This window comes from Solanum lycopersicum, chromosome 3 (genome assembly GCF_036512215.1).
Source record: "Solanum lycopersicum chromosome 3, SLM_r2.1".
NCBI classification, from domain to species: domain Eukaryota; kingdom Viridiplantae; phylum Streptophyta; class Magnoliopsida; order Solanales; family Solanaceae; genus Solanum; species Solanum lycopersicum.
The window spans coordinates 24140242-24156007 of NC_090802.1; the positions used below are offsets into that span (position 1 = coordinate 24140242).

The following is a 15766-nucleotide window of genomic DNA, read 5'->3' on the forward strand; positions in this document are numbered from 1 at the left end:
TCCCAAGTATAGATTGAATTGTAGGGAAACTCATTAAACCAAATTGCGGCCTCCCCCCGTTAATGAGAAAGGGAACACCCTTATTCCAACTACATCCATGTCTAAGTCTGCCCTCACTACACAACTCCTACACACGGACCTTAGTTTGGCGATGTGAGCATGTGGAACCTCAAATGGTAGCCCAAAAAACAAATCTCTAATGGTGAGCATCTGCATCAAGCTTCTAGTTACCACAAATGTATGACCATGTGGTAGAGGAGGTAGGATAAGTGGCCCATCAGAGTCAAGGATGTTAACATTTCCCCTATAGTACTCTTGAGGGTGTGGGGCGGGAGGTTGCCTCCTTGGATTACCTTCACCAAGGTTATCAACAACCACTAGATTATGAGCATCAACAAGCCGGGGAAGCTGAGGGTTGATATCAGCAAGATTGTTTTGAATATTCATTCTGTTAATTGTGCGGTTTAGCTCTGGATCAAGTGGGAGTATTGGTTCTCCTCGACTCCATGTACTTGGCATACACTAAAGCTAGACCTACGAGAGACAAAACCAAAATTTAAAAAAAAGTAAAATAAGGAAATTGTTGACTAAAATTCGGTAATCTGCTTAAAGTTGATAGCCACTTTCCCTGAAGCGGAGCTAGAATTTGATACACTCAAACTATACTTTCCTAAAGAAGTATAAGCGACCGTATCAAATAAAGAATCCAAATGTTTTTTTTGGGGTCGATCCTACGAGGAAAATGGTTTAGAAATAACTTTAATGTACGATTACATCTATTTAAGTCAAGTCCTTTCCTGAAACAAACAATTAAAGGGGGGTTTGTGTAACAAATGTAATTAATTAAGGCTAAGTAAACAAGTAGCTAGTTCAAATATTTGATGTTTATCAAATGATGAGTGAAACAAGGGTGTAAGTGTTCCCCATAGGTTCATAGATAAATAACCCTAGCTATAACAGTTCTTTCCTAATATCTTGCATGCAAAGTGGTAAGTTATGAATCTCTAATTCCTTTGTCCGGCAACTAGTTAATTTCACTCCGCACTTTGGTCCGGTTACGTGTGTATACTTTACTAATCCTTATCTTTTACCTCATATTAAGCATCATAATCGATGTATGGCTTAGTTATTACTTCGCACCAATCGACACTAGTCTAATACATAGTGTATACTAAATCTACGTTGATAATTCTTTTCTTATTATCTACATCCTTGATCCAGCAAGTAGCAACAAGGGGAGTTCTAACATTGGCCATCGTTAAAAAGAATTCTAAACGAAAGAATTATCAATAAATGCAAGACACTATTCTAGAATTGTTATTTTAGCTAGTTCTACTTTGTTAGTTACCCATGGTTCCCACAACCCTAGTTGTGGATTAAGTTACCCATGTTAAGAATTACACAATGCATATTGATTAGACAAGAATTCATGTACTTAAATTAACAAGTTTGAAAAAAATCCAGAAAAGCACTTGAATTAATCAAATTATTGTAAGAATCGATTCTTAAAAGTGAAGTATTTTCCAAAATCCAAAGTTCAACAACCAACAATCCAAATTTGAAAATTAACAAAGAGTCCTACCCCAAAAATGAGGTTTTTGGTCCTATTTATAATAAAAGAATCCTAAACATAAAGGGAAACCTAAATATGGAAATATGTCCAAAAATGTGTCTCACGTCAATGACCTTACCGACGGAGCGTCGAGGCAGCGACGGATCTTCAACACCTCCGTCGGTCCATACTTTAACTATATTTTTAGCTGCTTTCTTATCCAAGTGTCTGTTACCATCAACAGACCAAGACGACGATCCGTTGATATGACGATGGGCCATCGATGGCCTTCGTTGCCCCACACTTAGAATCTTTTCAAATCAGGTACTGGGGCTGCATGTTGTTAACACCAACGGATCACCAGGACAGACCGTCATGCCTTTCATAGACCCACACTTAGTAGGAATCCCCCGATCTTTCCTTGGCAGCATAACATCTTCATGGCGATGGTTTCCACCTACGGACCGTCGATGGATCGTTGGACCGTTGATGGCTCCGTAGGTCATCTTTTATGTAATTTTCAGCACATCTTCAGCGTTTTCATTCTGGACAGTTTGTCCTGCAAAAACAAAGAAAAATTTATTAAAACTACTTCAAAGAGGCCTTGAACACACACTAAACTTAAGGAAAAAGCATTGGAAGTACCGTGAAACCACGGTACATCAACACCCTCAACTTAAATTCGTTGTTTATCCTCAAGCGACAAACTATGACTCACCACAAAAACCTTTGTATAAAAGTATCACTATTTTATCTTTCACAATCATCTGGCTAGCAATTTCGATTATTTTCATTATGTTCATGCATGATATTACTATTAGGCTAACTTATGTGGATCAGACCATGACACAGACTAATGATGCACCGACTCCTCTTTTATCTCTCACGAAGGTGCCAACTCTGCAGTATTGCAACTAGTGCGTTTCTTTAAAAGCAATATCCTCCTTTTCACACATGATTTCAATTTGAGTATAAGTATTATTTTTTTCAACACTCACTCTCAAAATAACTTATCACCTCATTGGTACTTTGTCATCATATGCTTGCCCTTTTTTCACTGCTTTAAGTTCACCATATTAGACTCTCCTGATCACAATAGAACTTTCTTAGCTTATAATGTAGGCTCAGGGTCAGGTAGGGTACAATTGGATGCATTTTAGTGAATTTTTTCCCTCCATGATATAACGGCTAAGCGTCCTACCTTTACGTTGTTTATTCCGCCCTATTCTTAATTTTCTTATATTCTTTTGCCTTGCTTTTCTCCTTTCTTTCTCCTTTTGAGTAAATGACTCTTCTTTTTAATTTTTTTTTAATTTTCAAATTTTTCACTTGATTTCAACTTTGGTTGATTCACTTTTCTTTTCTTCTTTATCTCTCTTTATTCTTTCAACCCCACTTTCTGGAGCATTTCTCATAATAGTCACCCTCAACTCATGGCTTTATCATGAGTCAAGGTACACAATACCGAAGGTTGGGTCATGTCCAAGACGTGGTTGTTTTATGCATTAGCCATCCTCCATATATGCTTTTGGCATAAGCTGAGGTACACATGACCAAGGAGAGACAAGGGCCCACACATTATTCCCAAAAAAGATGAATTTAGGTAGAAAAGAAAGGTCCATCTTAAGCTCAAATCATTTGGATCAAGAAGGGAATAATTTCATTTGGTTTTCTTTTATCTAGGCTAAAGATTTGTTGTCTTTGAACAAAGGTGTATGATCCTTTTCCTATTGTCTATCACATATTACTTTTAGCAGGACTAACCGCGCAACTTCTAGCTCAGTATCAATGGTGGAATACTCAAATTTCCTCACTCACTGAAAACCTCATTACCCTACCAGATTATCAGACACCTAGTTCTAGCTGAAGATTGAGGGTCATGTAGGGGTATATCTCTATGTCATGCTTAGAGCCACACATTCATCATTCACTATGTCTAATCATGCAAGCATTTTCTTTAAATTAGGATATCATTTTATTTATTCATCATGCTTCAGATTTCATATCAATACTATGTACAAGATACTAATGTGTCAGTTCCACAGTAAAGTAAATAGTCTCTTGGAGAAAAAGAACATAGGCAAGAAAACTCCAAGAGAGTATATTGCATTGGGCTATTCAGACTTCACCCTAGCACTAACTTTCCATTTATCCCACCCCCAACAAAAGAGCGTGCAATTGTCCCCGATGCATAAAAAATATAAAACTGAATGGTAGATGAAGTAAACCTGAGGTGCAAAGCACCGATGATCAACAAGGTGGGGGGTCCTATTTCTCGCAATCTGCTCCCTCTGTAGTAGGGACACCGTCAGTAATGTCTGCAACAATAACAACAACCTCAATAGTGATCCTCTCAACATCAGCAATCCTGGAGCTAGATGCCCCAGCAGCCAGCGCTTGAGCCCTCATCTGTCAGGCCTCCTCATTAATCAACGAGGCTCTTCTCGCAGCCTCCAACTCAAGATATTCTCTCTTTCTAGCTCGAGTCTCATCATCCTCTCTAGATCGGTGCCTCTTGGTGTCACGACCCAAATAGGATCGCGACTGGCACCCACACTTACCCTCCTATGTGAGTGAACCAACCAATCTAAACCTTAACATTTCAATGTAATAACAACAGAAAGTAATGCGGAAGACTTAAACTCATTAATAAAAACCAATTCAATAACTATCAATATTCAACATCTATTATTCCCAAAACCTGGAAGTCATCATCACAAGAACATCTACTTTAAACTACTAATTCTAAGAGTTTCTAAGAAGCTAAAAATACATAAGAAGCTAGTCCATGCCGGAAGTTCAAGGCATCAAGATATGAAGGAGAAGATCCAGTCCAAGCTAGAAGCGTTAGCTCACCCTGAAGATCCGGTGTGACGAAGACTGGCTTGAGTTACTGTTGAGTCGAAGATGACGGCACGTTTGCTGCACTCCACAAATAACAAGAAGAAAAACATAAAAGTAGGGGTCAGTACAAAACACGGGTACTGAGTAGATATCATCGGCCAACTCAAAATATGGAACAGTATATATCAAATATTATCGTAAATCAACTATAAAACTCAACATGTAGCAACAACAAGTACTATAATCATCAATAAGTACCATCAAGTTCATCCATGAGGGCTCAAGTCTCAATACCATACTCATTTGGGAATTAAGTTTATTAAGTTGAGTATATTATCATCTTTCAAGATTCATTATCTTTCTTCCTCTCGTGTAGGTACGTGATACTCCGATCCCCTACTGCTATGTGTCGGTACGTGACACTCCGATCCCCTAATTCTACGTGTCGGTTCATGACACCCGATCCCCTATATGTGTCGGTACGTGACACTCCGATCCCCTATATGTGTCGGTACGTGACACTCCGATCCCCTATATGTGTCAGTACGCGACACTCCGATCCCCTAATTCTACGTGTCGGAACGTGACACTCCGATCCACTAATACTATGTGTCGGAACGTGACACTCCGATCCACTAATACTATGTGTCGGAACGTGACACTCCGATCCCCTATATGTGTCGGTACGTGACACTCCGATCCCCTAATTCTACGTGTTGGAACGTGACACTCCGATCCACTAATACTATGTGTCGGAACGTGACACTCTGATCCACTAATACTATGTGTCGGAACGTGACACTCTGATCCACTAATACTATGTGTCGGAACGTGACACTACGATCCACTAATTTCATTCTGTAAATCATCAAGCCTTCTCTATACCAAGGCATCATCAATCACATTACTTTAATTCATCAAGCCTTCTTCTATGCCAAGGCCTCATAATTAATAATGTATATTAAAGTTTCTTTTCAAGATTTGGGATTCAATATTTTCATCATGCTTATCTTATCACAATCACATAATCATATTCATGCAAACATACCATTAAGCATATAGTAGGGTTTACAATACTACCAATACATATCATTCACTATTAAGAGTTTACTTATGAAAGCATGAAACCATAACATACCTCCACCAAAAAATTGAAATCAAGCAAGTTAATCCTCAAAGCTTTGTTTCTCCCTTCTCGTTTGATTCTCTCTCTCTCTCAACTTTCTCTCTCTTTCTCTTGTTCTTTCTATTTTCTTTATTCAAACCATCTTTCTTTTACCCTAATTAGTATATAATTAAGAATAAAAGATGGCAATAATACCCCACTAATTAACTTAAGGTTAACTCTTTTAACCCCCAAGTAATTAGACTTATAATCCTTAACCCTCTAACTTTATAATTAAGGCAAGAATAGTCAAAAATGTCCCTTAAAACGTATCAAGAAAACCGACCCAGACTGGGATTGCGCAAGCTGTGACGGGCCGTCGTGCCTGCGACGGTCCGTCCTGCAGGTCGTCGCAAGGGTCAGAGAGTCAATTTCCACTGAACAATCTATGACGGTCCGTCACGCCTGTGACGGTCCGTCCTGCCATTCCGTCACGAAGTTCAGAGAGACAATTTTTAGTACACAATTTCAGATTTTCTAAGTGTTTTGAAACGAGACCCTGCGACGGTCCGTCGTGCCCATGACGGTCCGTCGTTGGGTTCGTCGCCTCAGCCTGTTTTTCCAGAAATAAAATCTGCTGCACAAATGAATCGTTCGCTCAGACTGACCATCGGTCTGAGGATGGAATGCAGTACTAAGGTCCAACCTAGTACCCAATTCCGCATGCAATGTTTTCCAAAACTTAGAAGTAAACTGCGTACCTCTATCTGATATGATTGATAGTGGAACCCCATGCAATCGCACCACTTCCGAGATGTAAAGTTTGGCTAACTTTTCTGCATTGTAAGTCACCTTGACCGGAATGAAATGAGCATATTTAGTTAACCTATCAACAATCACCCAAATGGAGTCATACTTACCCATTGTCTTCGGAAGACCAACCACAAAATCCATTGCAATTCTTTCCCACTTCCATTCCGTAATGGGCATTCTCTGAAGCGTTCCTCCGGGCCTTTGGTGTTCATACTTTACTTGTTGACAGTTTGGACACTTGGCAATAAAGTCAACAATATCACGCTTCATTCTGCTCCACCAAAAGTGTTGTTTTAGGTCACGATACATCTTGGTTGCACCCGGATGTATAGAATACCTTGAACTATGAGCCTCTATCAAAATAGTGTTGATCAAATCATCGACGCGGGGTACACATACCCTTCCCTTGATCCTCAAAACACCTTCCTCATCGATTTGTGCTTCCTTAGCCTCCCCTCGCAACACTTTATCTTGGATTCGCCTTAGTTTCTCATCATCAAACTGTTTTTCCCTTAATTTTGTCAAGAAAAGAAGATCTTGACTCCACACTAGCCAACAATCCTCCCTTCTCATTTACTTCTAATCTCATCAAGCCATTATCTAGAGTCTGAACCTCTCTAGCCAATGGGCGTCTAGAAGCTTGCAAGTGAGCTAGACTTCCCATGCTTCCTGCCTTTCTACTTAAAGCATCTGCTACAACATTCGCTTTTTCCGGATGATACAAGATAGTGATATCGTAGTCCTTTAGTAGCTCCATCCATCTCCGTTGCCTCAAGTTCAAATCCTTCTGAGTAAAGACATACTGAAGGCTACGATGATCCGTGTAGACCTCACACTTAACCCCATATAAATAGTGTCTCCATTGTTTTAATGCAAACACTACCGCAGTCAATTCCAAATCATGAGTTGGATAGTTACGTTCATGCACTTTTAATTGTCTTGAAGCATAAGCAATCACATTCTTCTCTTGCATTAGCACTGCACCCAAACCCGAATAGGATGCATCACAATAAACAATGAAGTTCTTACCCTCTACTGGCAAGGTAAGGATAGGTGCAGTAGTCAACAAGGTCTTGAGCTTCTGAAAGCTTTCCTCACATTCGTCCGACCATACAAATGGAACATTCTGCTTAGTCAAGTTCGTCAATTGGGAAGCAATAGAAGAGAATCCCTTGATAAATCGACGGTAGTAGCTAGCTAACCCAACAAAGCTCCTTATTTCTGACACATTAGTAGGTCTTACCCAATTCTTCACTCTCTCAATCTTAGAAGGATCCACCATCACTCCATCCTTAGAAACCACGTGCCCCAAGAAGGACACTGCATCTAGCCAAAACTCACACTTAGAGAACTTGGCATAAATCTTTTTCTCCCTCAATATTTCCAATACCATTCTCAAATGCTCTTCATGTTCCTTCTTGCTCTTTGAGTATACCAATATATCATCAATAAATACGATCACGAAGAGGTCCAAATATGGCTTAAAACTCCCGTTCATCAAGCTCATGAACGCAGTAGGGGCATTTGTAAGACCAAAAGACATAACTACAAATTCGTAATGCCCATACCTCATTTGAAAAGCAGTCTTTGGCACATCCATTGCCCGTATTTTCAATTGATGATAACCGGATCTCAAGTCAATCTTAGAGAAGACACAAGCACCTTGTAACTGATCGAACAAAGCATCAATGCGGGGAAGAGGATACTTGTTCTTTATGGTTACCTTGTTTAGTTGTCTGTAGTCTATACACATTCGAAAACTCCCATCCTTCTTCTTTACAAACAAAACCGGAGCACCCCAAGGAGATGCACTTGGTCTAATAAAGCCTTTGTTTAACAACTCTTGAAGTTGGGCTTTTAACTCTCTTAACTCCGCGGGAGCCATTCTATAAGGGGGTATAGAAATGGGGCGAGTACTCGGTTCAAGATCGATACAGAAGTCAATATCCCTATCTGGTGGCATACCAGGAAGATCTGCAGGGAACACATCCAGAAACTCACGGACCACCGAAACCGACTCAATCGAGGGTACTTGGGTAGTGTAATCCTTGAGATGTGCCAAGAAAGCTAAACACCCTTTACTAACCATTTTCTTAGAACGAAGAAAGGAGATGATACGCACCGGATTGGAAGTGTAGTCACCCTCCCACACTAACGGATCTGTCCCAGGCTTGGCTAACGTCACCGTTTTAGCATTACAATCCAAGATCGCAAATTGTGGAGAAAGCCAAGTCATACCCAGAATTACATCAAAATCATCCATTTCTAAGATAACCAAATCTACATAAGTGTTGCTCCCCACAAAGTTCACCAAACAAGACCTATATACCCTTTCAACTATCACAGACTCACCCACCGGAGTAGAAACACGAATAGGTATGTCAAGCAATTCACAATGTAAATTAAGACCATTAGCAAATGCGGAAGATACATAAGAAAATGTGGATCCGGGATCAAATCATACAGAAGCCATGCAATCACAAACCAAAAGATTACCTGTGATGACAGCATCAAATGCCTCCGCTTCAGACCGCCCAGGGAAAGCGTAACAATGGGCCCTATCGTTCGTCTGTCTGTTGCCCCTACCATGTTGTGATGTAGTGGCTCCAGTTTGCCCATCACCTCGGCCGTTTTGGTGACCACCATTTCCTCGACCACCACGCCCTCCAGAAAAACGGCCTCTACCATGACCACCTCTACCTCTAGCTATTGGGGGTCTGTAACTCTGTTTTGGACAATTTCTCCTAATATGTACAGTCTCCCCACATCCGTAACACTCTCTGGAGTCAAGCATAGGTCTCTCGGAGGAGTGTTGACCGGTCTGAGGTGGTCCCCCAACTACAGTTTGTAGTGAAGAATGAATTGGTCGGACTGAGTAACTTCCCGAACCCTGTCCTCTAGTGTAAGCACCATTAAACTCACCTCCCTTTCGAAACCTTTTTGATGTCGATGTCATAGTGAAGTCGTCTGGATTCACTCCTTCCACTTCTATCACAATGTCTACCACCTCTTGGAAGGATTTTGCCGTTGCCGCTATCTGTAAGGCCGAAATCCGCAATTCTGACCTCAACCCCTTCATAAACCGGCGAATTCGCTCTTGTGGACTGAAACACAGTAGGGTGGCATACCGGGATAATGCACGAAACTTAGCCTCATATGCATTGACCGACATCCTACCTTGCTCTAGGCTCAAGAACTCATCCCTTTTCCTATCCCTCAAAGTTCGGGGGATATACTTCTCCATAAACAAGCTAGAGAATGAGGCCCAAGTCATAGGTGGTGCCTCTGTTGGTTGACACTCAATATGTGACTGCCACCACATTTTGGCGTTCCCTTGAAACTGATAAGTCACAAACTCCACACCTAACCGTTCTACTATACCCATCTTATGTAGTAGCTCGTGACAGTCAACCAGAAAATCATAAGCATCCTCCGATTCAGCACCCTTGAAGACCGGAGGTTTCAATTTCAAGAACTTACTGAAAAGTTCATGCTGATCATTTGTCATTATAGGCCCAGTAGTCAGACGTGGAAATGTGCCTATGTCCAATGAGGCCTCCATACGATGAGCCATAGTGGCTGCATGTTGTACTTCTTAAACTGGAGGTTTTGGCGCAGAAAACACTGGAGGTGCCTGACCTTGATCAGACAACCCACTGAGATAAGCGAGCACTTGATTTATCATCTCTGGGGTAGGCTGGGGTGGCAATACCTCATTCTGCACTTGTTCAATTTCCCCATCCTCCCCTTCTCTTATTACTTCCTCAGTCGGTGGAGGAGTCACTGCCCTAGTATCAGATGGACTAGGTGCTCGTCCTCTTCCCCTAGAGGACGTCCTCCCACGACCTCTACCACGGCCTCTTGCCGCTGCTCTTCCTCGAGCTATAGCCCCAGTGCCTGGCTCAGACGCACCCTGTCCCGCCGGTGCTGGTGTTGGTGTTGGCGTAGTCGTTGCTCTAGTTCTAACCATCTGCGAAAGAGAGTGAAGATGGTCAGATACCAATTCGTATCGCCTAGATACCAATTGGACTCAAGTAGTAGCACGAAAGAAAGAATGAAAGAGTGAAATTTTACCTAAAATCTTATAGCCTCTCAAGGAAAAGTAAAGGCGTCCCCCTACCGTTCCTTAAGACTCTACTAGACCTGTTCTTGTGTGATGAGACCAACGAACCTAATGCTCTGATACCAAGTTTGTCACGACCCAAATCCGAGCCGCAACTGGCACCCACACTTACCCTCCTATGTGAGCGAACCAACCAATCTAACCTTAACATTTCAATATAATATCAACAGAAAGTAATGCGGAAGACTTAAACTCATTAAATAAAGACCAATTCATTAACTTCTAAAATTCAACATCTATTATTCCCCAAAATCTGGAAGTCATCACCACAAGAACATCTACTTTAAACTACTAATTCTAAGAGTGTCTAAGAAGCTAAAAATACATAAGAAGCTAGTCCATGCCGGAAGTTCAAGGCATCAAGACTTGAAGAAGAAGATCCAGTCCAAGCTAGAAGCATTAGCTCACCATGAATTTCCGATGTAGTAAGACTGGCTTGAATTACTGTTGAGTTGAAGACGATGGCACGTTTACTACACTCCACAAATAAACAAGAAGAGAACATAAAAGTAGGGGTCAGTACAAAACACGGGTACAGAGTAGATATCATCGGCCAACTCAAAATAGAAATCAATATATACCGAGTAATATCATAAAATCAACTATGATACTCAACATGTAGCAACAACAAATACTATATCATTAACAATTACCGTCAAGTTCACACATGAGGACTCAAGCCTCGATACCATACTCATTTGGGAATCATGTTCATTAGATTGAGTATATTAACATCTTTCAAGATTCATTATCTTTATTTCTCTTGTGTCGGTACGTGACACTCCGCTCCCTCAATATTCATTAATCCTCTTGTGTCAGTACGTGACACTCCGATCCCCTAAATCTATGTGTCGGTTCGTGACACCCGATCCCCTAATACTACGTGTCGGTTCGTGACACCCGATCCCCTAATTCTACGTGTCGGTTCGTGACACCCGATCCCCTAATACTATGTGTCGGTTCGTGACACCCGATCCCCTAATTCTACGTGTCAGTTCGTGACACCCGATCCCCTAATCTCCTTCCATCAATTCATCAAGCCTTCTTTCTTACCAAGGCATCATCAATCCCATTATTTTAGTTCATCACGCCTTCTTTTATACCAAGGCCTCATTATTAACAAGGAGATTAAGATTTTGCAAGATTTGGGATTCAATAACTTCATCATGCTTATATAATCACAATTATATAATTACATTCATGCAAGCATACAATTAAGCACATAGCAGGGTTTACAATATTATCAATACATATCATTCTCTATTAAGATTTTACTACGAATATCGTAAGAGAAACCATAACCTACCTCCACCGAAGAATTGAAATCAAGCAAGTTAATCCTCAAAGCTTGGTGCTCTCCTCTTCTCTCGATCGTTTCTCCCTCTCCCTTCTTGTTCTTTCTGTTTTCTTATTCAAACCCTCTTTCTTTTACCCTAATTAGTATATAATTAAGAATAAAATATGGCAATAATACCCCACTAATTAACTTAAGTTTACCTCTTTTAACCCCCAAGAATTTGAGTTATTAATATAAACCCACGAAATATATAATTATAGCAGGAATAGTCCAAAACGCCCCTTTAAAACTTAACCAGAAATTCGACTCCAACTGGGATTACGCAAGCTGTGACGGGCCGTCGCGCCTGCGACGGTCCGTCTTGCTGTCCGTCGCATAGTTCAGAAACTTGATTTTGGGTGAATGGCCTGTGACGGTCCGTCCTGCCACTCCGTTGCGAAGTTCAGAGAGTCGATTTTCAGTACCCAATTTCAGATTTTCTAAGTGTTTTAAAATGAGACCCTGCGACGGTCCGTCCTGCCCATGACGGTCCGTCGTTGGGTCCGTCGCCTCAGCCTGTTTTTCCAGAATAAAATCTGCTGCTCAAAATGACTAAACAGGTCGTTACAGAGATAAATAGGTTTTTACCGGTGTTGCCGACCTTGTTAAAGAAGAGTGTCGTACGACCATGATCCACAAAGATATAAACTTTTCTAGGCTTATAGTGCATGCCGAATTCATAAAGAACAAAGAAAGAAAATAAAAATAAAATCACATTATACAAGTTATAATATTGATTCTGCACAAGATAGAAAATATGCAGAATTAAGGCCAACATGACAGAGAGTGCTGGCAGCCAGTCCCAACAAATGAACAAACTAAAGATTTCTTAACATTCACCATTTTGAGAGAATCATCTTGAATTCATGCTATGAACAAGATCTTATTTTAAAACAACAATCGATATTTATCCAAATCAATGCTTATAAGACAGGTTAAGGAAACCAATTTTTGATAAAAACATAGTTAAATTCTAATACAGAAGACAACAAATTAAGGCAGAAAACAACAACTATATAACATGGATTTCGAAGTCGAATAAGAATAACAATATCTAGAATCACATATATGTACATATTTATGAGCTCAACTAAGTAAAGAATCAGATTCATATCTTAAGAAAACAACCATCAATGAAGCAAAATATTTAATAAACTCATTCAAAGTTGACTTAACTAAGAGATCAGGATAATGAAAACTTTTGGTGCTAATCACATAAACATCACCCTTATTTTAACTAATCACATTGAATCTAAAAGATGATTAACAATACTATGACAAATAACAATTCTACAATGTAACACAAAGAAAAGGTTGAAGAAAAGACTGAAGAAAGAGCAAGAAGATTACATGGTTTTGGGAAGCAAATTGGGCGAATGCGTTCGGCAGAGACGATTTCACCACCGCCTCAACTCTCAACTCGAATAACCACAAAAGCCGAAATTTTGAAATATTGAGATAAGAATTCCCAAAACTTTTAGGTATACAGTGAAGAGAATCCTATTTGTAAGGGGAAAAGGGGAAGAAAAAGGGGTCTAAATCAAATGGGAGAATTCCAAATTCAAAATTCTCTAAAGATAAGGCTTTGATAGCTACAACCATACCAATTTCAAAAGACTGAGGACGTGAGCCCACTGATTTAGGGCAAGGACGACGAGGCATCAAGATTGAGACACCTGGCCTTGTTATCGAACGTTCCTCATACGAGAAGATAAGGGAGAGCAGAGCAAGTCACGCGATGCTTGGAGGTCGCGATTACACAGGGTTTCGATTTGGGTTTGCAGCGCGTTGAAGAAGACAAAGAACGAGTAGAAGGTCGCGTATGTACTGGTTGTATTGTACACGCCTGTTTTGCTGGATTTGGAACGGGTTAGGTCGATGGCCTTGGTCCAGATTTGGGTCTGTCTGGGCTTATCAAGTTGAAGTCCAATTGGATTCAAAGAGAACATGCCCTTGGTCTCGAAAATAATAAGATGATAATATTTGAAATAAAATAAATTATATATTAAATTAATTAATAAATTTTTTGATTTTGACAAATCTGAAATAATTAAATTAGTACCGAGAATAACATTAATTTCCACACTAATTAAAATTTTGATTAATTTACGAAAAATAAGATAAGTACTAAGTAAATTGCCTCTAAAAACAATAACAAAATCTAGTTTTAAGCATTTATGGATTTTTCAAAAATAATTAATTTTAATTGTTTAAAATTTCATAAGCTTAAAAATTAAACAAATCGTGGAATGTCAAAATTGGGTTTCAACAATTACCTCTCTAGGGCACCGTATTGAGACACCGAGCTTGATGATCATTCCCATGACAAACCATGAATTGTATACAAGAAAGAGAATTAAAGAAAGAGTACAAGATTTTTAAATCTAACAATTGTTTACGCCTACTCCGTACTAACATTGTTCTTGACCTTGCACACTATTGATTGAAATGAAAATAATACACAATTCTAGGATTCAAATAAAAAACAATCAATTGGGAAGATTTGGACTTATAAATCCGTTATAGAAAAACTCTTTGAGTAGAAGTTTTATGCGAAAATTAAAAATGAACTGTTTAAAGGTGAAAACGTTGGTGAAGAAATACAACTTTTGACAAGTCCTTCATCGTACTAGGTGAGTTTCATTGAATTTTCCAAGATCTGGGTGGTAACATGGATAGGATTTCAAAGAAGACGTACGACATCATCGATAGTGAAAGTAGGGGTTGCTTTGTTTTCTAATGGTGTGAAAATGAAGAAGTAAAAAGGATTTGGAGGTTCAAAGGCTTATGTTTGAGTTGGGTATTTTAGAAGTGATTGTGCGAGTTGTTGAGAAATTGTGGCATTACAAATATAACATCTAAAATATGACCAAATAAATAAAATTTTGCAATAAAAAGGAGATAATTAATTATTTAAGCTTTAAATTTTAATAGAGTAAAATAACCGTATACAAAAATAGATTAATTATAGTATCATAAATGACCTTTATTTTGAAAAAAATAAAATACATGTTTGATTAAACCTTTTCTATTTTTGAAGTAAATTAATTTTCAAAATAGATAATAATAATAATAATATATAATAGTGTATATATATATATATATATATATATATATAAAAAAAAAGTATCTTAATCTTTTGTAAATATTTGTTTCACCTTTATGACTTATGAGATTAAAGAAATTTCACTAATTAATGAAATGAGGCGAAAATAATAGGTGTGATCAATCGTGGGTGTCTTTATTATCATCATTAATATTTACTTCTATATATATATCAAACCATAATAAAAGATGTTGTTAAACTAGTTATTTGTGTAGTACTTAATAGAAGTTTAATTTTATAAATTAATTTTTTGGGTCAATTTAATTTATGTTTAATTATATACCTCCTAATTATATAAATTTAATTTTATCGATCAATTGAAGTTTATCAATATCAAATTTAATATATAAATATCCTTAAATTGATGATTGATATTTCTTTAATTGGTAATGTATATCATATTTTAACCACTAATATATAAAACTTAATTTGCTAAACTACTAAAGAAGTATATAATCAACGTATTCATACTCTAATGAATTATCCTTTACATGTCCTTGCCTACGATATGATCACTACGCTTGACATCCTTTCAAGATCGAACGTAATAATCTTCATAAAACTTGCTTTGTAAAGTAATTTACGATGTTCTATTTTCTATTCATAAAACGAGATAACGACATTGAAGGTTATATATATAAATAATTAAATAATTAATTATAAATATAAAATTTTACTAATTGTTATCATGACATTACTACGAGTATTATCTCACATTTCATATTCGAATGCATTATATGTTAGATCTTCACCTCTATGTCATTACATGATATATTAAGTTTGTGATTTGATGACGGACTGGTAGAATTTGTACATTATTCTAAAAATATAAGTAAAAGTATCTCCTAATTTATATCAACTTAGTTTCTTACACTAAATTTCAATTA

The 15766-nt window shown here is 38.4% G+C and overlaps 1 protein-coding gene across 12 annotated transcripts; it reads right to left on the reverse strand.

Annotated features, from left to right (window-relative positions):
* Positions 1 to 1448: 1448 nt before the first annotated feature.
* On the reverse strand, positions 1449 to 13748 carry LOC101251657 (uncharacterized). Of its 12 annotated transcripts, XR_011219919.1 has the most exons (7): positions 13378 to 13700; positions 13124 to 13273; positions 10846 to 10910; positions 8811 to 10284; positions 4409 to 4474; positions 3781 to 3870; positions 1449 to 2111 (listed from the first exon to the last, which is right to left on the reverse strand). XR_011219919.1 is itself a non-coding variant. In XM_069294892.1 (5 exons), the coding sequence occupies exons 3-4, from the start codon at positions 9886 to 9888 to the stop codon at positions 4443 to 4445; spliced, it is 1110 nt and encodes a 369-aa protein (XP_069150993.1). In that variant the 5' UTR covers positions 9889 to 10284; positions 10846 to 10910; positions 13124 to 13748; the 3' UTR covers positions 1890 to 2111; positions 4409 to 4442. The 12 variants fall into 12 exon arrangements, 1 of the variants encoding a protein (XP_069150993.1); XR_011219917.1 differs by having other exon boundaries at positions 13124 to 13748; XR_011219918.1 differs by having other exon boundaries at positions 3781 to 4474.
* Between the last annotated feature and the right edge of the window lie 2018 nt (positions 13749 to 15766).